Source organism: Musca vetustissima, unplaced genomic scaffold, assembly GCF_032173495.1.
Source record: "Musca vetustissima isolate MV318-11 ecotype Yass unplaced genomic scaffold, APGP_CSIRO_Mvet_v1 utg11591, whole genome shotgun sequence".
Lineage (NCBI taxonomy): Eukaryota > Metazoa > Arthropoda > Insecta > Diptera > Muscidae > Musca > Musca vetustissima.
The window spans coordinates 38789-66390 of NW_026873785.1; the positions used below are offsets into that span (position 1 = coordinate 38789).

The following is a 27602-nucleotide window of genomic DNA, read 5'->3' on the forward strand; positions in this document are numbered from 1 at the left end:
ACTTAAGAAACAAACGTGTGGGTAGACCTCTTAGACTGCAATATTGAATTAATTTCCTTAACCGTTACTTTTTGAATTTTATAATCCAGATACGATTTATTATTGAATTTAATGATAACGGTTGATATTGAAATATATATATGGGCAATATTGCCAATTTTTTAATATTCCATTTTCAAAAAATCAGCTTTTTTGTTTTTGTGGCACATCAATGATTTTTGGTACACATATAGAGAAAAATGTTCTGACTCCGAAACCGTTCGCGATCAAATTTTTGGTTGATGCGCGCAAAAGTTATCGAGGTTTTAATTTTGGGCATAAGAAAAAAATCTTAAAATTACGCCGTTTATTATATTGACCAAAAACGTTGATATATATCTTCCTCCGTAAAATAAGAATATGAATATATTATAATAATCGCGAAAAAGTTGTACATCTTCGCGAAATATGAGAAAAATAATAAAAATGTAGGAGATTACGTCAATATTTTCATTATATTAATGACATACACACACCAAAAAATTAATTTAAAAATATCTACATAATCTAAACACCATGATGAATCAAATGATATCAAAATCATACAAGTCCGTGTAGCGGTTTCTAAATCACAGAGACAACAAAACAATATATTGAGGAAAAATATTTGTTTTTGGTTCGAAAAAATAATGTCATCATATTTATTTTTTTAATTTTTTATACAAGAAAATTCAGAAAAAAATTTTGGGGTTATTCTGCTATTTTACCCGAATTTCGCCGAAAAATTGGCATATATATTAATAATCACTTTTTGTGTGTAAGTATACGCCTTGCGGATTATATCAAGACCTTTCCGATAAATCTTAGAATTCTATAAATAGGAATAAATCTTAAAATAAAATAATATTATGAAATATACATTTTAAATTGCGTGTAAATCGCGTAATTCTCAAAATCATTTGATGCGCATGCGGTTTCCAGGAAGTACTGAAGTTTATCTTCAAATCCATATATATTTTGCGAAATTTCATTTGACGACTAAGATGTGCCGCACGTTACATTGAAGTACCCAAAAAACCGTAAAACGCGAATAATTTCCGAAAACTCCATATGGCATTAACGCGCATCCGATTTCGGTGTGCACCCTAAAAAAATACATCGATCTATACCGATTTCAATGTGGTCCATTAAGAACCATGGATGTGCCAGCACAATCTATTTTTGAGATAAATTGCGTACATCTCTCTTTCGGCTGAAGTTTTTAAAGTTCTCTTTTCGAATAAGATCAAAATCCGTATGAGGTCATTTATTGAAGCGGAAATGATACACAGAAAACGCAAATAAATCCGCGATATTTTCAAAAACATTTTTTGCCAAATTTCGTGTTTTTGGAAGGTCAGTTCCCGCCGTTCTAGTAGATGGATTTTCACGAAAAAGATTTTATATCATTCGAAACGTAAAAAACCTTATTGATCGCGGGTACCCATATCATTCAGTTGACAGATCTAAAAATTTGGCCCGAAAAATTGGTTTTTTAGAAATTTGATCGCACAAAATTCGCACCTTCGGATGAGTATTACTCTGAAGCTGTGCATACTACATACACAAAATACATATCAAATTACGCAGATTCGCGAATACAATAATCTTATAATCGATTTTTATAAATTCCTGTTGGCGTATTAAAGCTAGAAGTAAAATTAAAAAAACACTCAAAATCGAGCTTCAAAATGTCAGCATCACTTAAAGGTAGATGCAGTTAAAATTTTGTAAAATGATACAAAGGGGGTGTAGTCCCCATTTTGTTGGCTTCTAGTTTTATTTTGACACGAAGGCCGTGCAATGAGTGGCTTAGTCACAAATCGATAGAGAACATAAAAAAACTGGTTTGCCTCAACCTGTTTTTACACATTTTTTTATATTAAAGTAAACACAGCTTCCACCAAAATAAAGTTTGGAGGTCAGTATCATGAACAGTTTGCAACGACAGATCAATTAACCCAAAACTATTCACTTTTTTTCATATACTTAAGTAGTTCTTGATTTATAAAGGGGTGAACCTCCGCTTCAGCTATGTTAAAAAATTGGCAATATTGCCCATATATATATTTAAAAATCCAATATATTCTTTGTCATGCAAAAAAATTATGCATATACAATGAGTTAGCTTTTGTGGGTAGTTAAAGAAAAAATATATTATTTTGCATATTTGCTGTCGGAAATTATTAAGCATAATTATGAGACCTTGTAAGTACTTTAAAATTTTTAAAGAAAAATAATGATTGAAACCCATACAAATATGTACTCTAATTAAAAACAGAGTGAAATAATGTTGGATTACAGCTTCAGGTATTTGCTCAAGTACTTAGACGAGATTAAGCCATAAAAATAATACAGAATAAATAACATTATGTCGGTATTCTATTTATAACCACATTTAAATCTGCTTCATACATCATCCCATAAGTGGTCATTTAATATCGTTGAGTTTACTAGAATGTAATTATTTTAGGGTTTTACATTTTTAATGTTTATGTCTGTATTCCTACTTTGTTTACTTCTTAAAAAGCAACAACAACCTAACATTTTGACAATGGCACAATGCCATGCTACACATTTCCATTGTCTTATCTGTGATCGCATTACCGCGAATGTGCTAAATAACACATTAAATACGCCAGCTGTAGATTAACACTTCCACACACTCACCAATCCGACGTAACAAAGAAACAAAGACGTCGAACGAATATTTGCCTACAATTAAGACACAATCTGCTAGACAATAAAAAAAGTTAAAAGATCACAAAAGGCCAAACAATAGTAAAAATAATAACACAACAACACATCGAGTACTACTGGAATGTTGTGTTTTGCAAAAAAGAAACAACAAACAAAATATGACGTTGTAAAAATTGGTAGCCAACGTCGAAATAATTAAGTGCCTATAATAATATAATATTTAACAATTTTTTTAATGTTTTGTTTTTATATTTTTTCGCTTGAAATGGCAATAAAGTCGAAATCTGTACAAAGTATAAAAAAGGTCTTGAACTATTTATAATTTGTTTTGAAATGTTTGATATTTTTGCGTTGTTGTCAGTGGAAATGTTTACAGAGAGAAATCATTATTCTAGAATAACTCAAAAAGGTCATCAAAAAAATTGACGACAGTTTTGGAGGTTTTTATATCAACAACATTCTAGAGATATTTTACGGAAATAATGCCTAATAAAAGATAAAGGTAAAAAGTTCAATAGAAAACTACTGAGGTGAATGTTAGATCTATTGAAGATAAATAAAAACACATTTGAAATTTATTCTATATAGAGACGACATTTTAAAAGTAAATCATAACAAGTCATTTATATATAGACGATATCAAATATTCTATAAATAAATCTATCTATATATATATATATATATGTATATAAAAATGAATTGCTGTTCGTTAGTCTCGCTAAAACTCGGCAACGGCTGAACGGATTTATCTGATCTTAGTCTTGAAATATTCGTGGAGGTCTAGGGAAGGTTAAAAAGGTGAGAAATAATCGAAAACCGCTAAAATTTTGCAAAACATATTTTGCAGCCTATTTGTATTTCCAAGAATTTAGTATCGAGCTATTTGGATAGCACCACGCCGTAGTTTTTATATTGAGATATTTTGGGCGAAAATTTTTGAAATTTTTGAAAATTTTCAAAATATTCAAATTTTTTTAAATTGAATTTACATTGTATTGAAAAAGTTTTTGGGACAATACAAATACAAATAATTGAGAAGTATATCATTGAAAGTACACGCGATCATTGTATGCATACGGGGGTAAGAACTTCAACATACCGAAAATTGAAGTGGAAATAATTATGACGTCTTTTGAAAACGTTAAGCTGTAGTGCCTAATTTCTGAAATGATGTTTTTTTTTTCACAGAAATCCGTTATGCCTAATTATAGCCAAATCTATGAGAAAATTCGGTCAATGATAATACCGAAAATGGGGCGGGACCAGTATGTAGATGCTATATAAAAACTTGGACATAAGTAGATAATTTTTCCTAAAAATGTGTCATGCTGAATCATGCTACCAAATAAAACAACCAATTACAGCTGATTAGGTTGAAAACCATGTCCAAATCCCCAAAACATCGTATAATGTGGAGTTCCATTTTGTTAGGAACATTTTCTACTCAATGATCATCCAAAATATAAAATTATAGACGAATACCGAGTATTAAGGGGTTACCTGGATATTTGGATTTTAAGTACAGATATTTTCTGCTCAATAAGTATCCCCTATATTAAATTAAAATCCCATTATATGGGCGGTACCCCGAAACATGAGCCAATATTGATAATATTTCGTACATACACTTTCTGCGCAATTTTAACCAATTCTGTTGAAAAAATCATGAAAACTTATCATATACCCTAAATAGCGAAATAATATTGAACATTTTCAATACCAAATATCCAACGAATAGTAGCAATGTATGTGCAAATTTCAGAGCACTATCTTAAATCACTTTCTTAAACATAACTTAGGCTATCGTTATGTGAATTATACATCAATAATATTGCTAAGCAAGACAACGTTTGCCGGGCCCGCTAGTAATTTATAAATTTCTAGATGTAAGCCAATGTAAAGTAAGCAGACACTATCATTATTAATCGGTTTATTATAATCGGTACAAGAATTGGGTTTATTATTTGAAAATCCAATTAACAAATGTTGCGATCTTTATCTGTCTCTGGTGAATAAATTTTATTTACTTTTTTAGCATAATGAAATCTATTTATAATAAATATTTCAAATAAATCCAATAGTTCTTCATAACGCAGAATTTATTACATCCTACAAACTATGTTGTCAGGGTATTATAGTTTTGTACAGTTTCAAGATTTTGTAATGCCGCGAAATAATGGTCCTAGACTCACCGACATTGTATCTCAATTAGCTGAGTCGATATAGACATATGTGTCCACCCGTCTGTCCTTTATAATTTGTAAACACGATACAGGCAACCGTTATGGACTAATCTTTATGAAATTGTGCGTGTAGGACCGGTTGTGGACAAATAGTTTTTGGTAAATATTGGGTAATATTTATGGAATAGATCAAAAACTATATTTTTTGTTATTCTGGTCGCCCTAAAAGCCACAATTATGACCCGAACAGGAAGGGAATCTGAACGAAGAATAAACATGCCTGTTTTGATGAAGACTGGTCAATATTTAGCGGGTCAAATGGACCCATTCTTCTGGGGCGTATATATTTATTCCTGAAGGACATATTTTACGAGCGCCTAGAAACAGCATATGACCGTTGCTCTGGCCATGACATTAAAATTCTGCTAAGAGATTTAAATACAAAAATCGGAAGGGAAAATATCTTTGGCCCCACCGTCGGAAAATTCAGCCTTCATGAAGAAACATCCGACAACGGCATGACGGTGATTGACTTCACGGCAGCAAAAAACATGGTAGTTAGCAGCACCAGATTCAAGCATCTCGATATACACAAGGCCACCTGGATCTCTCCTGATCAAGCAACGAAAAATCAAATGGATCATGTTGTGATAGACGGAAGGCATTCACCCAGTGTTTTAGACGTCCGATCGATCCGAGGAGCGAATATCGATTCAGACTATTACCTTGTGGCAGCCAAGTTACGCACCCGACTTAATGTAGCTACAATGGTGCGATCTAACACAACAAGGAAACTCGACGTCGAAAAGCTGCAAACACAACAGGTAGCCGAGGCCTACTCCGCTCAACTTACCCATCTGCTTGAAGAAGGCACTTCTTGTTCCGATAACAATATAGAAGCACAATGGCAAAGAATTGCCTACTCCCTACAAACTGCAGCAAAAGCAACACTTGAGTACCAAAAACCACCACCAAGAAACCCATGGTACGATCAGGAGTGTCGTAATGCTACTGATGTGAAAAACGCAACCCTGCAGACAGTAGCAACACGTAACGTGATGGAGAATTATCAGGGGGTAAAGGAGAGAGGAGAAACGTGTTTTCAGAAAAAAGAAGACAGAACAAGAAAAATGTGAGCGTGAGCAAATCGAGATGTACAGGAGTCAGAATGAAGTCCTGAAATTTTACCAACGAATAAAACACCAAACCGAAGGCTTTGGTGCAGCACATCCTCCTGTAGAGATGAATAAGGAAACCTGGTGACAGATACAGACAGCGTGTTGAGGATATGGAAGGAGCATTTTGAAAAGCTTCTGGTATGAAATAGTGGCGTTGAAGAAGATACCTCAGAACTAATAAGAGATGATGGTATAGAGTGTATACTACCTAGCCAAGATGAGGTCATAAAAGCAATTAATCGGCTCAAGAACAACAAAGCAGCAGGAGCCGATGGGTTACTAGCCGAACTATTCAAGACTGTTGGCCAGATGCTGGTCAGGAGCATGCACCAGCTAATTAGTACAATTTGGCTAGATGAATGCATGCGCAATGATTGGAACCTCAGCATCCTGTGTCCCGTGCACAAAAAAGGAGATAAGACGATATGTGCCTACTATAGAGGAATAAGTCTCCTTCCCATTGCGTATAAAGTGCTATCCAGTGTGCTGTGTGAGCGATTGAAGCCAATGGTCAATGACATCATTGGACCATACCAATGCGGCTTCAGACCTGGCAAATCCACCATTGACCGGATTTTCACTCTGCGCCAAATCCTGGAAGAGACCCACGAAAAACCTATCGACTCATACCACCTATTTGTCGACTATAAAGCCGCATTCGACAGCCCTATCCGTTCAGAGGCGTTTAAAACCATGTCTACGTTCGGCATTCCTGCAAAATTAATACGGCTATGCAGGATAACTTTATGTGGCACAAGGTCAGCAGTTAAATTAGGAAAGGACCTATGTTGGTAAAATCACTTGGTGAAATCACTTCATTTGAAATATTTTTAAAGTTTTACATGCAGCTGAGGTATCAATTTGAAACCTCAAAACATTTAAAATTTATTTTTAAACAATTGTTTAAGTATGTCGTTTAAATATTCTCATTGTTGCTTGTTACAATTTAGTATTAAGGTGTGGTTTGCATCTGTGCTGAGTTTTGTTGTTGTTTTATACTTGTCACCAAATATAAAACCAATATAATTTGGCTTTTAATGACAGCTCGTGTTCTGTTTAATGCATTTGTTTTACAAAAATAAACCAGTTACAAACATGGCAAAGAAAAATTTAAATAAAATGCACATGCTAGTGGGTCGTTGGCTTTTTCGGTTGAATTCTGTAGCACTTAAATTTTGTGGTTTATTTTAACGATTGTTATATTTAAAAGATTCGTTTGTTGGATGACCATTGAAAACAAAATTCTACAAATATTTAAATTTATTTATCGGAAGGTACTTTAAAAATATTCTTAAAAAAAGTTCACACTTATAGGTCGGATGACCCTTGAAAAAAGATTTTTAATGAATGTTGGATAAATATACTATTTCGTAAAAAATATTTCTAAAAAATCTAAGCTTATTGGTAGGATTATCCTTGAAAAAATATTCCTTATAAAAGCCACACTGATCGGTTGAAAAAAAAATGTTATGGAACCCCAGCTTATTAGTCGGAAAGTCCGGCTCTTATGTTATCAGAGTTTTTTTGAAAATATCGTAGAAAAACATATTTTACACACATCTTTTTACATCCAACACCACTTGTTGTTTATTCAATATTTCTTCATTTGGTCGGGACCAATATATTGATAATAGGTCATTCATGCTCTGAAAGAAATTATGTTCCAAATTGCAGACACTCAGGTTTGAAAACTGGGGTAGGAACTACAACAAATTTGTAATGAAATGGGAGAATTGTATGAATGCTATTTTAAAATTTGGTTAAAATGTTAATAATGCCAAAAATGGAGCGGGACCTTTATGTGGGGGGCTACATCATAACTGGGAGCAATATAGAAAATGTTCCGCATTTTTTTACCTCCATGGGAAAATGGGACTATACCAAAACATAACGTTCTTTATATGTGTATGACAGCCTTCAAGAACCCTATATATTAAATTAAAATCACATCGGTAAGAAAAATCAGCTTAAAAACGTATCCAAACCCTCCAAGACATTGAATAATTGAATAACTTTACCCAAGTACAGAAATTTAGGATATAGCGTTATACGGGGGCTATCCTTGAAAGCGAAACAATAATAGTCATTTAATAGGAATATAAGCCAGTATAGTCGGACAGAGCCGACTATATGAAAATACCAAGAAAATCTATCTTTCTGCGGTTCTATATTTTTAGCCTGGACAATATTTGGCGATACTTCCATCCCCTTGACTGATTATAGGTCAAAAGCTTCACTATCTAGCCCTGGCATATTTGCCAAATCTTGTTCTCCCGAGGTGAATATTAACTACCTAAATAAAAATGTGTGTTCATTTGACCATCGAAATATTGACCGATCATCATCTAACCAACCGTTCTAAGTATTTGATAAGATCCCCTTCACCGTGTAAAATATGTGACGTTCTGCATATAATAATGGTCTCTCTAGCGATTAGGAAATCTGACAAAGATAAAGTTTTCCGTTCATTGCACCCCCTAAATATCATCTAAACATCACCGAAAATTATAGGAGTCGTCCAGGGCCATAACCGGAACTTCATGTAAAATTTCAAAGAGATCAGAGCAACATTTCCGCCCTCTAGTGGGTAATTGTAACATTAAACAATATCATAACACATAGACCCCTTTAAATATTTTGCGTACAACTTCCACATCCGGGTACTTACAACATATAATTGGTATCAATTTAAAAGCCAACCACTTCTCTGGAATATACTATCAACTTCTCGTGTTTATGATATACGCCCCAGAATACAAATTTAGTAAATATTGACCGATCTTGATCAAAATTGTCAATGCTTATTCTAAGTCTAGAGCCCATTCTCGTGGTGTTCGGGTCATGATTGTGGTCTCTAATAGTTTTAGATCCATTTCATCCCCTAAATATTACCCGATAATTATCAAAAACAATAGGTGTATTCTTTGCCCAGAATCCATCCTGCATGCAAAATTTACTGAAAATTGGTCCATCAACTGTGCCCTGTATCGTGTTTACAAATTATAATGGACAGACGGACGGACACATATGTCTCAATTGACTCAGCTAGTCGAGATATGACGATCGGTATACTTAAATGTATGTCTTGGGTCAATAGTTCGCGGCGTTACAAACTCGTGGGTCACACAAAGCTATAATATCCTTACAACATTGTTTTGTAGAGTATAAAAATATATATTTTTTTAAAATAAAATTTGTGTACTAACTTGCCATGGATTTCTTACTTAGCAAGCTCCGACTTTCCATGAATTTTTAAACTCAATATTATATTCTGTTCTTCATCGTTCAGCTTATGAAAATATCCATATGGACATTAGCATTCTTCCCTTCTCTGTGTATTCAACAGAGTTTGTGACTTAAGTCTTTCGTTTCCTTTGTTAACATATCTGTGCACGACATGTTTACATTCCATGGCAGGATGCCTTCATCAAGATTGTTGTTAAATTGGTTTATTTTGTGACTAATGAGTTGTTTTATTTAATAAGGTTCCCTTCACTGGAAGGCTTCTTCCCTGACTGCAAGTTTCCCTTCAAGGAATGAAAGGTGTATGTTGCAGCCTTAATAAATCACATATGATTTTTTTCTTTCTTTAAAACTAGTTCACAAACTTATCATGTTAATAAGCAAATAAAGATAATTATCAACCAAATACGTTTTTAATTGAATTAAAAAAATCTGATATTCTCCCCTTCCACCAAAAAGAAAGAATGAAAGAGAGAGAAGGAGGCAGAGCGTGACAATCAGAAGTTGGAAACTAGGTCAAGGTATTGCCAAACAGGAATATGTTTTTAAAAAAGATCTACACACACGGTTTAAAGAGGAATATGTGCTAAACAAAGCTTTATTTTTTCGGAACTTCACAGCCCATCAGATTGCGTGATAAGATGTATTATTTTCACATTTTCTTGTTATTATTGTGGCGCAAAAATTATATTTTACAAAACTAAGTCTGTCCTAAAGTGATTTTTTTTCATATTTTGCCTACCTAACCTATCATACATATCATGTTGACTTTGACATTTTTCATGTTGTCATGCCATGAAAATAAGACTTGATGTCTTAAATGGATATACATTAATCTTTATCATAATAATATTATTGTTGTTGCTTTTTTTGCTGCTGCACTTAGAGCATATGAGTATATGCATGAGCATATATCTCAAGCAAGATAGGGAAACTTATTACTTTCGGTAATAACCTACTAGTCGTAACTATGATTATAAATCAAGTCATGTATAACATGATATGAAATTGTTGTTTTTGCTATTTTTTATAAAGATGTCTTAACATAATTGTTCGTTGCTTGGTTGGTGTATGAGGAAAGACCAAAACTAAAAATATTATAAATAATAAGAGCACTTATGTTATTTCTTAAGAAGGTTAACAATGCCATCGTCATATGTAGTTCATTCATAAATACATATGTACGTATGTATGTCTGTGTGATCATGAAAATATGACTAGTTATTATTATTGTTATTACATATTAATATACTTACATCACCAACTTCATGTCTTAAGACTTCCGCCGCTTTATAGACTTCTTCTTTGCGTGAAATATCAACAACATAACCTTTACAGTAACCGCCAGCGTCTTGAACCATTTTGACGGTTTCATCAATGCCTAGAAAGAGAAAAAAGTAAATTCAAAAAAATCAGAGAATGGAAAAAATAAGCAAATTATTTATTTCAATACAAAAATTATAAGTGAAGATCTATTTATGAGACCTATAGGTGGCATTGTATATATATATATATACATATAAATTCCAACGTTATCTGCTAGGAGGTTTTTATGAATTTAGAACCCAAATATAAAATTGCGGATATTATATGGGGTGGTGGTTATCCTAAGAGTGGACCGATATGTCCCAAATATCATAAATCCTTGGAGTGTTGTATTGTATGTATGTGCAAATTTTTGAAGCTTTATTGTGCTTTAAAAAAGCAGACGATTAGGAATAAATTTAATTTCACTATGATCAAAATTCACGAGTGCTATTAATACTAAAACTGCAATATTTATCATTATCAAGAAAAAATTTTCAGCCAGGCCAGATTTACAATATCTCCCCTAAATATCGAAATTTGGGAGATACCATTATATGAGAGCTAACCAAAAAAGTGGATCAGTATTCGTAATATAAACAAGTGAAAAAGCGTTAAGTTCGGCCGGGCCGAACTTTGGATACCCTCCACCATATATATACTGACAGGTACTTGAAATACAAGTATAGGGAAAATACCAAAAAGTGGACCTATATCGACATTTCCACAAACCGGTTATATAAACCACAATGTAAAATATAAAACAAATTTCAGAAATTTTTAATGGACAATTATTCTCTCAGCTTTATGGATAATGAGGGCATATACACTTTGACACGGTTAAAATGGTTCTAGGTCCATGTTTCTTTGGATCAAATTTGTTTCAGAAAATTTTCATCCAAACTTTGGCCATCTTCCAAACTTAGTTCAAGTTCGAAGATGGGGAACATCGGTCCACTCGTTCTGGTACCTCCCACACAGGGGCTAGGTCTAAATACGGGTTATAGTTCATATGTAGTTCATTATCGAACCGTACGTTCTAGTTTTTTATCTCGATATCCTTCGCAGGTGAAATGATTACAACAGAATGTTAGAACCAAACCCAAAACGCGGGAAAAAACAGATAATTATATTAATATAAAAATGGGGTTATATGGGGACTACGCCTAAAAGGGGTTGACTATTAATAATTTTTGGTAGGGAGATTTGTTTCCATATACGGCTACAAAATACCAAATTTCAGTGATTTCGTTTGAAAAACGCGCTCAAGAACCTCCAAATGCCGAAATTTGGGGGTACCTTTATATCGGGGCTAACAGAAAAAAATTGAGTTATATTTATAATTTTTAGTAGAGATATTTGGTACCCAATAAGAACCCAATATACCAAATTTCAGCGAATTCGGTTGAAAAACGCGCTCAAGAACCCCAAAATACCGAAATTTGGGGGTACCGTTATATGGGGGGCTACCAGAAAAAATGGACCTATATTCATAATTTTTGTGGAGTGATTTGAAAACTATTTAGAACTCAAAGTATTAAATTACAGCCAATTTGGTGGAAAATGCGACCAAAACCCCCAAAATACTGAAAATTAGGAAGTACCGTTATATGGGGGCTACCAGAAAAAGTGGACCTATATTTATAATTTTTTGTGGCGACATTTAGTACCCAATAAGAACCCAATGTACCAAATTACAGCGAATTCGGTTGAAAAACGCGCTCAAGAACCCCAAAATTCCGAAAATTTTGGGGTACCATTATATGGGAGCTATGCCTAAGCGTGGACCGATATATCCCATCTTCGAACTTGACCTGCCTGCAGACAAAAGACAACCCTATGCAAAATTTCAGCACCCTATCTAAATTCCTTCGGAAGATAGCGTGATTACAACAGACGGACGGACGGACATGGCTAGATCGTCTTAGAATTTTACCCTGATCAAGAATATATATACTTTATAGGGTCGGAAATGAATATTTCGGTGAGTTACAAACGGAATGACAAAATTAATATACCCTCCATACTATGGTGGAGGGTATAAAAACGTGGCTAAATTGACTTATAGTTTTATTCTGATCGAGAATGGAATCTCCAGGGTATATTTCGAGGTTTTCTTCTTGAAGTACTGCTGATGTCCCATAATTTCTACTTTTTGTATTGTTGGCACTAATTTAAGCTGATGTGTTAGAACTCGCCTTGCCGTGTACCCAATTATTCATATTCCTTTGTTCTTTTTCCGAATATCTTCTTCAGGCAAAAGTATGTGGTGTATCACCTATATTTGACCTCCTATGTTGTTCAAGCGAAATATGACCAGTGTTGTTAAAGAAACACGCAATACGTTCTGTTGCACAACGGACTTTTTGGACGATCTACGCAACTCAAGCTTTTGATCGAGCCTTATCAAACCCCTTAGAATACCAAGAATGCCACCATAATGTTAGTAGTGCTCGTATACGATCTTGAATCAATAGACATACCCAAAAGGTCCTCGATGTACTTGAGACTAAAAAATAATCTTCCATATATGCACAAGATTTTCTATACACCGTAGACAGGTTGGGAGATTTCAAATATCGGTCTATATTAAATATTTTTTTACATGGGGGTTTTTATCCAAACTATGGAGTCTTAGGTTGGAAAATACGCCGACGAAAATTGGTATGGACAATTATATAGGATCACCTCAGAAAATACATAAAATTGGCAGAAACGTTTAAGGGGGGGAAATCTTGAAACATAAATTCACGTCGACATTTAATATAAGGATCTGTATATTGCAACCACTTCTCAATATGCCAAATTACATTCCTTTCGGTTGGAAAGTACATCTAGGACCAGGGACCACGACATATATGTTCTTGAGGATACATCAAAACATGGACCTATAATAATAAGTATTTTTTCATACATCAAGTTAATTTTATGTCTTTAAAAATTCTATATGCCGAGTTACCCCAGAAGTGGCCTCGCCGAAACTACAAGGGTAGATGTTCCATTATAATTTGAGACGAAATTTTGCATGTAGGACGGGTTCTGGCCAATGAAGACCCCTGACATTGACAAGACCTTGGAAAAACTTACTCCTATAAAAAGGTGACAGGCAGGCAGGCGAGTACTTTGCAATATGATGACATTTAAGTGCAGTGCATTAAATTTCAACCTGTTATCTGTCAACGATAACTATCTTCCCGCCATTCACCAGGGTGGCTACACATCGAACTTTTGGCGATTGGCTTGCAGCTGATGGCAGAGACAAACTCCTTTTGCGAAACTTGACCTATATTAATAAGTATTTCCATACAGCAAGTACATTTTTGTCTTTAAAAATTCTATATGCCGAGTTACCCCAGAAGTGGCCTCGCCGAAACTACAAGTGTAGATGTTCCATTATAACTTGACACGAAATTTTGCAGAACGGTTCTGGCCAATGAAGACCCCTATCAGTTAATATTTGGTGATTGTGTCTATGTGTTATGATATTGTTCAGTATTACTTATTAAATAGGGGGCAATCCCCACTAAAGGACGGAAAAAGTGGCGCTGATCGCTTTGAAATTTTACATGAAGTTCCGGTTATTGTCAAGGACGACGTCTATAATTTTCGGCGATGTTAAGGTATTATCTAGGGGGTACAATGAACCGTAAACTTTATTTTTGTCAGATTTTTAGTCGCTCCAGAGGCCATTATTACAGACAGAACATCACAAATTTTACAGGGTGAATTGAATCTGCTCAAATACTTACAACGGCTATTTAGATGATGATCGGGGTCAAATCAATCAAAACATAAAGTGTAGTAGATATAAAATTATGTTAAGTTCTTTTATACAAATTACAGTCATTCATTACATATCTAAAGTACAGTCATTGACATGGATCTATATTTTAATAGCGTTCAGTTAAAAATTCCAATTGCTAGTACTCTTAGGATGTTTGATATTGCAAATGGGATATATCTGTCCACGTTTTGGTGTAGGCCTCATATGATAGTACCCCCTAATATTGGGTATTTTGGGGATTTATAACACGTTCTTAATCGAATTGGCTGTAATTTGGTATTTTGAGTTCTCATTGTTGAGCTCATCCTTTATCTAGGGATGCCCACACATAACATCTCCGTACTAAAAATTATGAATATTGGCCCATGTCGTTATTTTGGAAATTTTGGACACCTTTTTCAACATTTGGCCGACAAATTTTACTACCAAAAATTATTAATATAGATCCCCGTTTTGGCATATAAAACTGTAACTTCACTATTAGGCATTTTGAGAATTTAAATCATATTTTTCTCACACCTTTTTCTGTATATTCAAAGTCCTATCCTGCTAGAAGCTCCTCATTAATTACAGATATTTTGAATGTCATCCCCATGGTAGAGGGCATAAACAATTTGGCTGGGCCAAACTTAACACCGTTTTTACTTGTTTCATGAAAATATGTCACAGAGCTGCATTCTACAATCTCTTGATGTCATCTTTTTTTATTGATTCTAGTGTAGGTGTCCCAATGAAATGTTTTTTTTTTTTGTAATAATTTTTGTTTTCGTTTTCCAGTGGCATACCAGGATCTTTCATGTCAAATAAAACTATAGTAAGATTAACATTTTAAAAGACTTTTTAGAAATACCAGATATTGTGTTATTAATATCTGGATGATATTATATCTTCTATAATAAGGACTAATTAGTAATGAGGTCAGCTATTAATAGTGGACTTCCGATAGTGGACTCCCTACACAAAAAACCATTTATGTTCCATTAAAATTTATAAATAAATAATAAAGGTTTCGCATCCTCATATATTTTTGTATAAATTTCCAACGTTTGTTTATTTTTCATAAACTTACCTTGTTTATTGATATCCCAGACGACAACTTTGGTGCCCATTTTGCCTAAACGTACCGACAGCAAACGACCTAAACCACTGCCGCCACCAGTCACCAAAGCAATGTCATTATTTAATTCCTTTTCGGGATAGCCAAATGCGATGTAGTAAAGATCCTGTAAGTAAAAATAAAAACAAAATCAAAAATGTCTCATTAATAAGAAGAATTTTTAAATTGAAATATTTTTGTGTTTATTATCTTAATTAAGTACGCAATGGAATGTGCGCATACAAAATAACAAGTTCAAGGGAGAGGTGTTTCATATAATTATTACATACAATAATTATACAATTTCAGAAAAGGAGATGGTATGTGATGTTGCCACTCAAGATGAGACTTATTTAGGTTGATTTCTTTTATTATTACTATATATCGGCGGTCGCATAATTTAACGTTTTATTTATATTGCTTTAATTATATTTGTATGTTTTCATTAAAAAATCTTCCATAATGGAAATTATTTTGTTTTTACAAAAAAAAAAAAAAAAAATCTTCGACGCCATTCACAAAGTGCACAATAACAATATAAATAGGGTATTTTAACAATTATCCATTATTAAAATGAGGGGAATCAAAATAAATTGCATGTCTGGAAAATATCAAACTATTTTTTATTTAATTATCGTTAAATAGATTAAATATGTCTTGATCACGGGGTAAGTTATAAGTTCGCATAAAGAATATTAGTTAATTGAAGTATTATATATTTTTTATATTTTTCCCATTGGATTTGTATTGATAATGAGTAAAAAAGCTTATAATTCATAATTTCCTATTCAATTGACAAGATAATTAATAATAAAACCTAAGAAGGTTGCAAAATGGTCAAGGTCAATGGACATCATTATGTCTACATAATGCCAATAGCTATCGTTTGAATTGAAATTAGTTATATCACACAAATATCGATACACGCCAATATTCGTAATTCTGACGATTTCAGAGAGTTTTTTAAAACTGAATTGGTCTTATTTGATATATTCGAATATCATTGGATTGCAAATATTCCGTCGAAAAATCATTACCATTGATCTATCTTTAGCTATGAACCCCATATAACGGTACGCCCTTTTTTTTGAAATATTGTGAATTTCATCCGAAACTACTGATTTCCTTCTTTTGAGAAAATGCTTGAACAAGGAACCAAAACAAAATCTGTAAATGTTTATAATGAAAATGTTCTTTTCTAGAAGATTGATCTGGGAGCCCAAATTCCGTAATTACAGTCATTAAAATCTGAAACGATATTTTGGGGTCTGTATAAAAAAGTTCCTATATACCAAATTATCAGCTAGGAATTATATTGCCATATCACAAGCATAAATTTAAAATTACAACTTCTTCGTTTGGAAAATGAAATAAAACTTTTGAACTTGTCTGGAAGAGATATTTTATTCTCCCAGAAGTCGAAAACCATATTACTGCCTTCTCAAGAACCTGTTTTCTTGGAGATATAATGTACGCCATAGCATGAAAAGCACAAAATATCCCTTATAATAAATCAGTAGGGAAAGGTGTAAACTCGGACTGGGCCGACTACATGATACCCTTCACCACTCTGGGTATATTCTACATATGTATCCTAACAGACGTCGCCTCTTCGAAAGAGCATTAATGTGAAATTGAACGAATATAAACATGTGATATTTATCTACAGCTATGTAAACCGACATACAGCAACCCCTACACATGTTATTCTGCAACCTATGCTAAATTTTGTAAATCGATTTAAAGCAAACTTGACACATGCTGCACTTTATGCTGCACTGTTTAAAATTTAATCTCAATCAGACACCCATTGATTATTTGGTGAACAATTAACACGAATAGGTTGAAATTATATATGGAAGCTATGCTATATGTCTGAACCGATTTCAAGGAAACTTGCCAGATTTTTTTCTATAGAAAAAATGCCTCGGATGAACTGAGGTCTCAGATTTTTTTCTATAGAAAAAATTGGCTCTTCACCAGAGGCCTCAGCTTTTTTTCTATAGAAAATCTTCATTCATTTTACATTAAAATGCATTACTTTGTTGCATAAAACATATATGTCAAAATAAATAACAATCCTTTATGATTATCTTGAAAATAAATAAAGGTGACAAGAATACCAAATGACATTTTAGCCCACATGACCTTCACAGTGAAAAACAATATTGTTTCCATACCAGTCTGCTTTTGCACTTCCAGTATCAAATGCGATCACCTGAAACTCTACAATTTACATAAAAAACCAGAGCACATTTAAAACAAAAAGTATACCCTGGCATTGCCATGACCTTGGAAAAAAAAACTTATCACTCGAAAGAGGTGACAGGTAGGTAGGCAAGTACTTTGCAATACGATGACATTTAAGTGCAGTGCATTAAATTTCAACCTGTAATCTGTCAACGATAACTATCGTCCCGCCATTCACTCGGGGTGGTTATTCAGCAAACTTTTGGCGATTGGGCTTGTAGCTGATGGCAGTGACAAACTCCTTTTGCAAAACTGTCACAAGTTGGCAATTTATTTTTTTATTATTTGTATGTGAATATTTAAGTAGGGTCAGTAACTTGAATTGTTGTCCACAAAGAAGAACAAGAAGAAGCAACCACATCGAACAAAAAAGAGTCATAACGCATTGCCATAAAAACAAGGTGTAATTGTGGCTGTTGTAAATCATGTTAATGTTAAAATAATGGCATTTTGTAGTTACCTTAATGACAGATTTTGCAGTTCACAGCAGAAGCTCGACAAAAATGCCAACAGCAATGTTTATAAACATAATAATAATTAATGGAAATTGTCAACAACATATTTTTGTGGCCTGAAGTTATTTCTGTGGTGGCGTGGAATTTAAGAAGATGCTAAGGAGAAAATTTGTCTTATTGTTTTTTCGAAGTGGTAATTTTTTGAAGAGGTAATTGGTTGATGCCTGAAATGCAATATATGTGAAAAAGATGAATATATATCAAAATTTAGACTTCAATTTATCTGTGGTATTTTGTATAGAAAAAATCACACCTCCCTTTCTGGGGTATAGTTTTCTAAAGAAAAAATTAGCTTCCTGGAGTATTTTTTAGAGAAAAAATTAGACTTCAGTTTTTGAAGTATTTTTTGATATAGAAAAAAACAGACCTCATTTTCTGAGGTATTTTTTCTATAGAAAAAATCGGACCTCGTAAATTGATTTTTCAAAGAAAAAATTCAGATCTCAATTTATCAGGTATTTTTTTATAGAAAAATCAGTAACCTCGGTTCATCTGAAGCATTATTTTAAATAGAAATCAGTAAGGAAAGTAGTAAAGTCGGACGGGACCGACTATATGATACCCTTCACCACTATGGGTATATTAAAATAATGCATCCTAACAGAAGGGCCATTAACATTAAATTGGATGAATTGCATATGAGCATATCTAAATCTGGACCGATTCCAACAAAACTTGACACACGTTTGGCTACACTATTTTAAGTGCAAAATTTTTTGTCAATCGGCCTAACTATGAGTCTTTGGTGCACCATTTATTTAAAATCGGAGGAAAATATATATGGGAGCTATATATAAATCTGATCCGATTTTCACAATTTTCACATAATTCTAGGCTCAATTCAGTACGCTATGCCAAATTTCGTTCAAATCGAAAGATATATGGAGACTTTATGCCACCATTTACATCAAATCGGACAAAATATATATGGGAGCCATATCTAAATCTGAACCGATTTTCAAGAAATTTTAACACATCATTCTAGGCTCAATTCAGTACGCTGTGCCAAATTTCGTGCAAATCGAAAGATATGTAGGACCTTTGGTACACCATTTACCTTAAATCGGACGAAAATATATATGGGAGCCATATTTAAATCTGAACCGATTTTCAGGAAACTCAAAACACATCATTCTAGACCTAATTCATTACGCTATGTCAAATTTCGTGCAAATCGAAAGATATATAGGGACTTTGGTACACCATTTACCTTAAATCGGTCGAAAATATATATGGGAGCTATATCTAAATCTGAACCGATTTTTCTCAATTTCTATAGGGTTCGACCTTGGGCCAATTAAGTGACCTGTGCCAAATCTCATCCAAATCGGATCATAAATGCGACCTGTACTTGGTTTAAAATTTAACATGGACAGACAGACGGACGGACATGCATAAATCGACTTAGAAAGTGATTCTATACATATTCTCAAAAGGAAACATGTGTCTATCTCGTTTAATTTTGCCTGTTACAAACATATGCACAAAGACATAATACCCTGTGCCATGGTATGGTGAAGGGTATAAAAAAATCGGCGGTGTCAATTAATCAGGTAGTTTCTTCAATATAGAAACAAATCAGGTCTTCTTTTCTTCTATAGCAAAAATCTGAGGCCTTAATTAATGTGCCTCATTTGACCTCAGTTTTCTTAAGAAAAATCAGCCTTCAGTAAATGAGAAATGTTTTTTATATAAAAAATAGGCCTCAGATAATTTATTATATAAATTTGTTATGCCTCTTGGCTATATTTCAAATTATACCACCTACACATTAAAAAAAACTTTATCTAATTCCCATAATTTGGCACAGGCCTGAAAAATAATAATCCGTCAAAAATCCCCCATCTAATTAAATAATTATTTTTACCGTGTCCGCGTTTTATTGTTGGTTTACAATAAAATCCGACAATAATTACTTAACAACAAAATGGATTAACAACCTTATCCATATATCATATGTGGCCGTCATTTCATTCATACTCCTCCTTACACTCTGTTTCTTTCAAACTCTTTCAGGCATTTTAAACTGTCGGGCATTCCCGGCCTTTCACACACACACAGCGAATGCATGTCATAGTGTCAAGATGCGCGTATCTTAAACGTGACATGAAAACAATAACAAATAAAACGCCGTTGAAAATAAACAAAACAATCGCATAGGTAAATTGTTGCCATTGTTTTTGTTGCTTTCAGCATCAAAGTTACTTCCACCGTATTATGCCACTGACTTGGCAGTGGCTTTTAAACACACAAAAAGACAACCAAGCCAACCAGCTATCGGCATACCATAACCAACCCCACAACCATACACACATAAAAATGTGCAAAAAGAATCCCAACACTAACCACTGAAATCATATTGACTCATACTATGTAATGCTAACTGCCGGTGTTACTGCCACAGTGACTGACTGGATGACTGACTAGTCAATGAACACTTATAGCCAGATTTACAAATATCCACACAATCGCATATAAATCGAAAAAAAAACACTAGGCCAGTTGCTTGTTGACCTAGTTCAACTTTATGTGTGTGTGTTGTTGGCGTTGTTGCTTTTGCAGATTTTTTGTTTTGTTTATTTCACCGGCTTTTTATGTTTGTCTTAGCCACAGAGCCTGTTTAAAGGCTAAGATCCAAAGCTAATATAGCCATAGATAATATTCGGTAAGTGGTCTCTAACATCCATGCCCGGTGCTAATAATAATAAAAAAAATAACAACAAACCAAAACAATTTCATTTTCAATTTGAAAAGTGAATTAAAAAGCCAAATAAAAATGGAAAACCACAAGAGAGAAGGAGAGAGGAAAAATTCATGAGAGAGAATTGTATTTATATCTCAGAAAGCTTTTCAGATTTTTGGGAAATCTGCCAGTAGTATGTGCGTGACAGTTAGGTTTGTAAAAAAATAAAAATTCAAATAAATTAATTTAATGAGAGAAATAATTATTTTTGACCCAATTTACTTCCGTTTTCTTTGGTGGAATTAAGTCGAAAGGAAAATTGTAAAAAATTGAAATAAAATAAAAAATGCCTCATTAATTCTATTTTTTTAATTGAGATCAACATTTTTTTCCATGGCCGTATTAAGTCCTCTCTGAGTTTTTTTTTCTATAGAAAAAAAATTCGCATTACAACGACTTATTAACGGAGGTTTCAGATTTTTATAGAAACAAAAATACCTTAGACTTTGAGATCTAAATATTTTCTATATAAAAAGACTACCACATTAATTGAGGCTTCAGGTTTTTTATAGAAAAAAAACCTAAGAAACAGAAGTCCCATTTTTTTATATAGAAAAATACCCTAGAAATTGAGGTCAGATTTTTTATAGAAAAACAGTAAGGAAATTTCAAAAGTCGGACGAGGCCGACTTTATGATGATACCCTTCACCACTTTGGGTACATACAAGAAATGTTAATATCTACAATATCCTGACAGACTCTATGTCTGTTCTATCTACAGGATATTGAGATGGAATCGGGCGAAATTAAATGTGCTGTCTAGATAGATATTTGAACCATTTTCAAATCAATGAAAAATTGCATGTTAAACGGGCAGACTTGGGCAGACTAGTGTACCATTTGTATGAAATCGAGTAAAATGATGTATGGGACCTATATAGAAACACGTGGACCTAATTGAGCAACCGTTGCATGCACCATTTATTCTTTTATCATTCTATATTTAATTTAATTAAACTTTCCAAATTTCATGTAAATCTAAATTTCGGTGTACACTTTATATAAAATCGAACGAAAATATATACAAGACCTATATCAAAATCTGAAACGATTTCAACAAACCTTCACACATAATTTTTTCCTCAAATACATTCCCTATGCAAAATTTTGCTCAATCGGACAAATATAGCGAGTTTGGTATATCATTCACAAAAAATCGGACGAAACTATATATGGGAGCTATATCTAAATCTGAACCGATTTTCTCGAAACTTACTACTCATCATTTTAGACTCTATGCAGTACGCTATGCCAAATTTAATGCAAATCGAAGAATATATAGGGACTTTGGTGCACCATTTATATAAAATTGGACGAAAATATATATTAACAAACATCACTCTAGACTTCAGTCAGTATGCTATGCCAAATTTCGTGCAAATCCAAGAAAACTTAACACACATCACTCATTCAGTACGCCATACGAAATTTCGGTCAAATCGAAGGATATATAGAACTTTGGTGCACTATTTACCTAAAATCGTTCGAAAATATATATGGGAGCTATATACAACTCTGAACCGATTTTCCCGAAACTTACCACTCATCATTTTCGACTCAATTCAATAGGCTATGCCAAATTTCGTGCAAATCGAAAAATCGGAGCTATATCTAAATCTGAACCGATTTTTCCTAATTTCAATAAGGTTCATCCCTGGGACCAAAAAAAGAGTAGTACCAAATTTCATCCAAATCGGATTATAAATGCGACCTGTACTTTGTTTACAATTTAACATCAACAGACGGATGGACGGACATGCATAAATCGAGTCAGAAAGTGATTCTATGCATATTCTCAAAAGGAACTATGTGTCTATCTCGTTTCCTTTTGCCTGTTACAAACATATGCACAAAGACATACTACCATGCACCACAGTGTGCAAATTTTGCAACGTTTCTCTGGGAGTGTATAGCTCTCGTGTGAACTAGGATAAAGCCAATCGGTGAAGATCTTCCTTATTTTTTAACTTGGTTTTTGGTAAAAAATCGGCGATTTTCCAAGAATATTTTTTCAAAGGTCCACCATTTTGTTAATTTTAGAGCGAAGTCAATAATTCTAGTTCATACGAGAGCCAGACATGCACTCTTTCTAAGACCGTTGGAATTTTCGGACTCCGATGTTCCAGTGAGGAGTTATCATGCCCACCATTAAAAATAAGGACTTTTCTTTAATTAAAAAAAAGCAACAAAACAGTAACAAGAAATTGTTGTAAATTATTTTTCTTCTCTTTTAAATCTTTAAATATATATGTGCAAAGTTACAAACCTCAACAAAGCATTGGTATTGATTTACCAGCCCATTGAAAATCTTGAAAAATTAAAATCGAGAATGGGGGGGTTCCCTTAAGTCTCAAAAAATTATTTTTACGCTCGATGATTTACTAATCATCTGAGATCAGCTAAGCTTCAAAAAATAGTTTTCAGCGTCTAAACTTAAGAAAAAAATAACGTAGAAAAAAATATTTTTGGACAATTTTAAATTAATAGTCAGCTAACAATCCTATTCTAAAAATGTATGCTCAATAATTGCTAAGCTTCGATTTTAATAAATCTAAGATTAATGATTTTGTAAGCCTTAAAAAACTTTAAAAATACACGCCTAATAATATGTAATTCTCAAATGTGTGTTATTCTTTAAAAAAAAAATAAAAAAGAACAAATTAGAGTTTATTTTATTCTTCTGTCACTAATGTCAGTCAGGCATAGTCTCTGGTTGTACTGATGTACATTGAAAACCTTTTATATATTTATTTCCATACAAACATTATTTTCCGTTTCACAAGTACCTATATCTCCATTATTTCTACACCATATGCCTAATGTTGTAATTCTACTTCCGTTGTATTCGTAGCCTTTTTTGTGATAAAAATGTTATTTCCTTCATTTAACAAGTACCATTATTGATTAAACCCCATTGCATTATTCAAGATTTAGAAACAAACAAAAAGCTAATTTAACCTCGATTTTTGTGTGTAAAAAAACTTGGTTAAATATTCAACAACCACAACATTTGCTACCGGCATTTTTCTGTTGTGGCACTTCAAAAGCACTCACAGGGTTTTGCAAAAACAAAAGCTCTTTTCTTTTTTTGTTCGGTTTGTATTTTTGAACAAAAAGAATAATAACTTGTTTGTAATTGTTGATATTGTGGCTAATACAAATATGTATATACAATCACATAAAATATATATAATTGTATACAATTTATATACATATATTCAGCATGCCTCAATAGACAACCAAATAAAATTGCAATATTCACTTTTTTTCAAGACGTCTTGAAGAAGGTCAGTAAAGTGGTTAGACTGGAGTTGGTCTAGGCACGGCGAGATGCTTGTTGGCGTTTCGACGAGGATCGTGTATCACGAGTTATGGCCGTAGCTGCTTTTGTTGTTGCTCATGGCGGCTAACAAAATGATTGGTAATTGATAAGAAACCCCCCTCGCCCCCTGCTTAACGCCTTTGAGTTCCACAGCAAAACACTTGCAACAAGTGGTAACCGAATTAATTTCCAAGTTTTTTCTTCTTGTGGAAGTGGTAGCATTGGTTGTCTGTTGAGTGACTGACAGGCCGGGTGGTTGTATGTCTGGATGAATACATGGCTTTGATATGTTGCATTTGAAATTTGGGTAATGCCTAAACAATTCAAGGGGGGAGGGGTTGTATTGCATCATTTAATGTTGGTGTGCAGTAATGAATGTGTTGTGTGATGATATGCCATCAAGGTATTTAGCTGTTTACACTAATGTTTACATACATTATAAAGAGAAGAAGAAGAAAAACTAGTATCACACATAGTTTTCTATGGTTGATTTTTGTTGTTTTTATTGGCGTAATATTTTTATCTTGACCTGATCAAAGAAAATTGTGAAAAAATTGTTTTGTTGGAGGCAATGCTGACATATTTTGTGTTTACATAAAAAAATCAAGTTCGTGTCTTAAGTCTTTTGTTTACATGCCATTGGATAGGATTTCGTGGAATTTAAGGAAATGAACCAAAAATTGGTCCTCGATATTCTTTAAAAAAATCTACGACTGTATTGGTCCTTGAAAAAATATTCTTTGAAAAAGCCCTTGGCCCTTGAAAGAATATTCATTAAAAAGTCTGCGCCTATACTGGTGCTTGGAAAAATATTATTTTAAAAATCTTGAAATGTTATATGGAATAAAGGTTGGGAAGTGGTGTTGATGTATGGAAATGGTTTATGAAATTAGTACATATTTATATAAAATCTACAAAATGTTACTAACTTTAGTACTATTTGCGTTTAATTGTGTGTATAGAGATGGAAGCCTGAAAATCGAAATTAGGACTACTATGGTAGTACAGGATTGAGGTAGCTTTAAAAATCGTACTAAATGGTACTAAATTTGGTGCAAGTTAGATTTAGGTGAATATATAGAGCTGGAGTATTAAAATTGGGAATTAAATTGATTTGGAGTGTTATATTGAGGTAGTTTAGGAAATTCGAACTTGTTTGTTACGAAAAGTATTATGGTACCAAATTTAGTACAATTTGGATTTTGCTTGAAAGGATAGAGTTGAAAACCTGAAATTTGGAATTAAGATTACTATTGAAGATTATGCTATAGATACATCTTTGGAAATTCGTATTTATGTGTACAAAATGTACTAAACGGCAATAGATTTCGTACAATTTGGATTTGGGTGAACGGAGAGAGCTGGAAACCTACTTATGTGTACTAAATTGTACTATAGTTGGTACAACTTGATTATGTGTGAACGGATAAAACTGAACGGATAGAATTTTGGAATTAAAATTTATTTTGGAGTGTAGGATTGACAAATGGGAAATTCTTTATTATAAAAACAAAAAGTACTAAATGGTACCAAATAGTTTACTAATTGTTTTTGCATGAACGGATAGGGATGAGATGCTGAAATTTTCAAATAATATTGGAGTTGGAGTACAGGATTAAGATATGTCAGAAGTTTTGAAAATTCGTCCTTATGTGTACTAAATGGTACTATTTGGTACAATTTGGTAAAATTTATATTTAAGCGAACGAATAGATATTGAAAACTTGCAATTGAAATGAAAATTACAGAATTAAGGTTGTATTGGAATTTCATACTTACGGAAGCACTAAATGGTACTAAATATGGTACAATTCGTTTTGTGTGAGCGGAAACCTAAAATTTGGAATTAAAATTACGGTTGGAGTGTAGGATGAGCCATGAAGGTAGTTTTGAAAATGTTTAGTACAATTTAGATTAGAGTGATGGATAGAAATGGAAAACTTATGTTTGAAAATAAAATCACTGTACAGAATTGAGACAGTGTTGGGAATTCAAACTCATAAGTACGAAAAGTAGTAAGTGGTACGAAATATGTGTAATTGAGGAAGTTTTAGAAAGTTTGGTGAACGGATAGAGCTGGACTGAGGTAGCTTTGGAAATTCGTACTTATGGTTAGATTGATATAGGTTTGCAATATAAATATGAAAAGTACAGAATGGTACCAAATCTGGTACAAATTGGCTTTACGTAAACAGACAGATCTGAAAAGTTTAAATTTGTACTTGCAATTACTATTTAAAAGCAGGTTTGGAATATGGCTACGAAAACATACAGAGCTGGAATTTTTAAATTTGGACTTACGATTACTATTTAAAATCAGGATTGAGGTACTTTGGAAACTTGTACTTAAAAAGAACTACATTTGGTACAATTTGAACTTTGGTGGAATTAAGGTTATTTTTAGAGTGTAGGATTGATGTAGGTTTAGAAATTCTTATATCTATCTTCTATCTTCCATATATACTATATAAATGAATTGCTGTTCGTTAGTCTCGCTAAAACTCGAGAACGGCTGAACGGATTTTTCTTATATTAGTCTTGAAATGTTCGTGGAGCTCCAGGGAAGGTTTAAAAGGTGAGAAAAATTTGAAAATCGCGAAAAATCTGCAAAAAATATTTAACAGCCTATTTGCATTTCCACGAATTTAGTATCGAGCTATTTTGGTAGCACCACGTCGTAGTTGTTATTTTGAGATATTTTGGGCGAAAATTTATAGCGTATCATTCCTTTAAGCTTAAATTTGTCAAATATTGAAAATTTTCAAAATATTTAATTTTTTTTCAATTGAATTGACATCGTATTGAAACATTTTTTGGGAGAATACAAAAAAAATAATTGAGAAGTATATCATTGAAAGTACACTCGATCATTGTATGTATACGTTTTCCATAGAATGCACGTACATTTTGGGACTAATGCAAGGATGGAAAATCAGAAAAGATTCAGAATCGAGTTCGTGTCCATTCAGGGTATTCGGATTCTAAGATCCATGTCCTAGATTAATTTGTTTGAAAATAATAATAATAGGAACAAGTTTTTCCTTAAAGTACCTGAAATGTTGATATGCCACGGGAAATATCAAACCAGGTGTTTATATACCTAATCGTTTTTCAATATCTTTGAACATATAAACAGAAAAGCTCGCATATATCCGATACCAACAATGCGTATCACGGAGAAAACTAATATACGAGATATTTTCTTTGCAAAAATCTATCATTAACCTCAGCTGGAAGGAGAACAACTAACAAAAAACCAGCAAT

The 27602-nt window shown here is 33.2% G+C and overlaps 1 protein-coding gene across 1 annotated transcript in view; it reads right to left on the reverse strand.

Annotated features, from left to right (window-relative positions):
* Positions 1–27602, reverse strand: part of LOC133328060 (estradiol 17-beta-dehydrogenase 11-like) — a 68274-nt gene that overhangs the window by 9039 nt on the left and 31633 nt on the right. The window contains exons 2-3 of the mRNA XM_061536610.1: positions 15481–15634; positions 10579–10703 (exon numbers count right to left, since the gene is read on the reverse strand). Coding sequence (XP_061392594.1) covers positions 10579–10703; positions 15481–15634 — 279 coding nt within the window. The remainder of the gene's footprint in view (positions 1–10578; positions 10704–15480; positions 15635–27602) is intronic.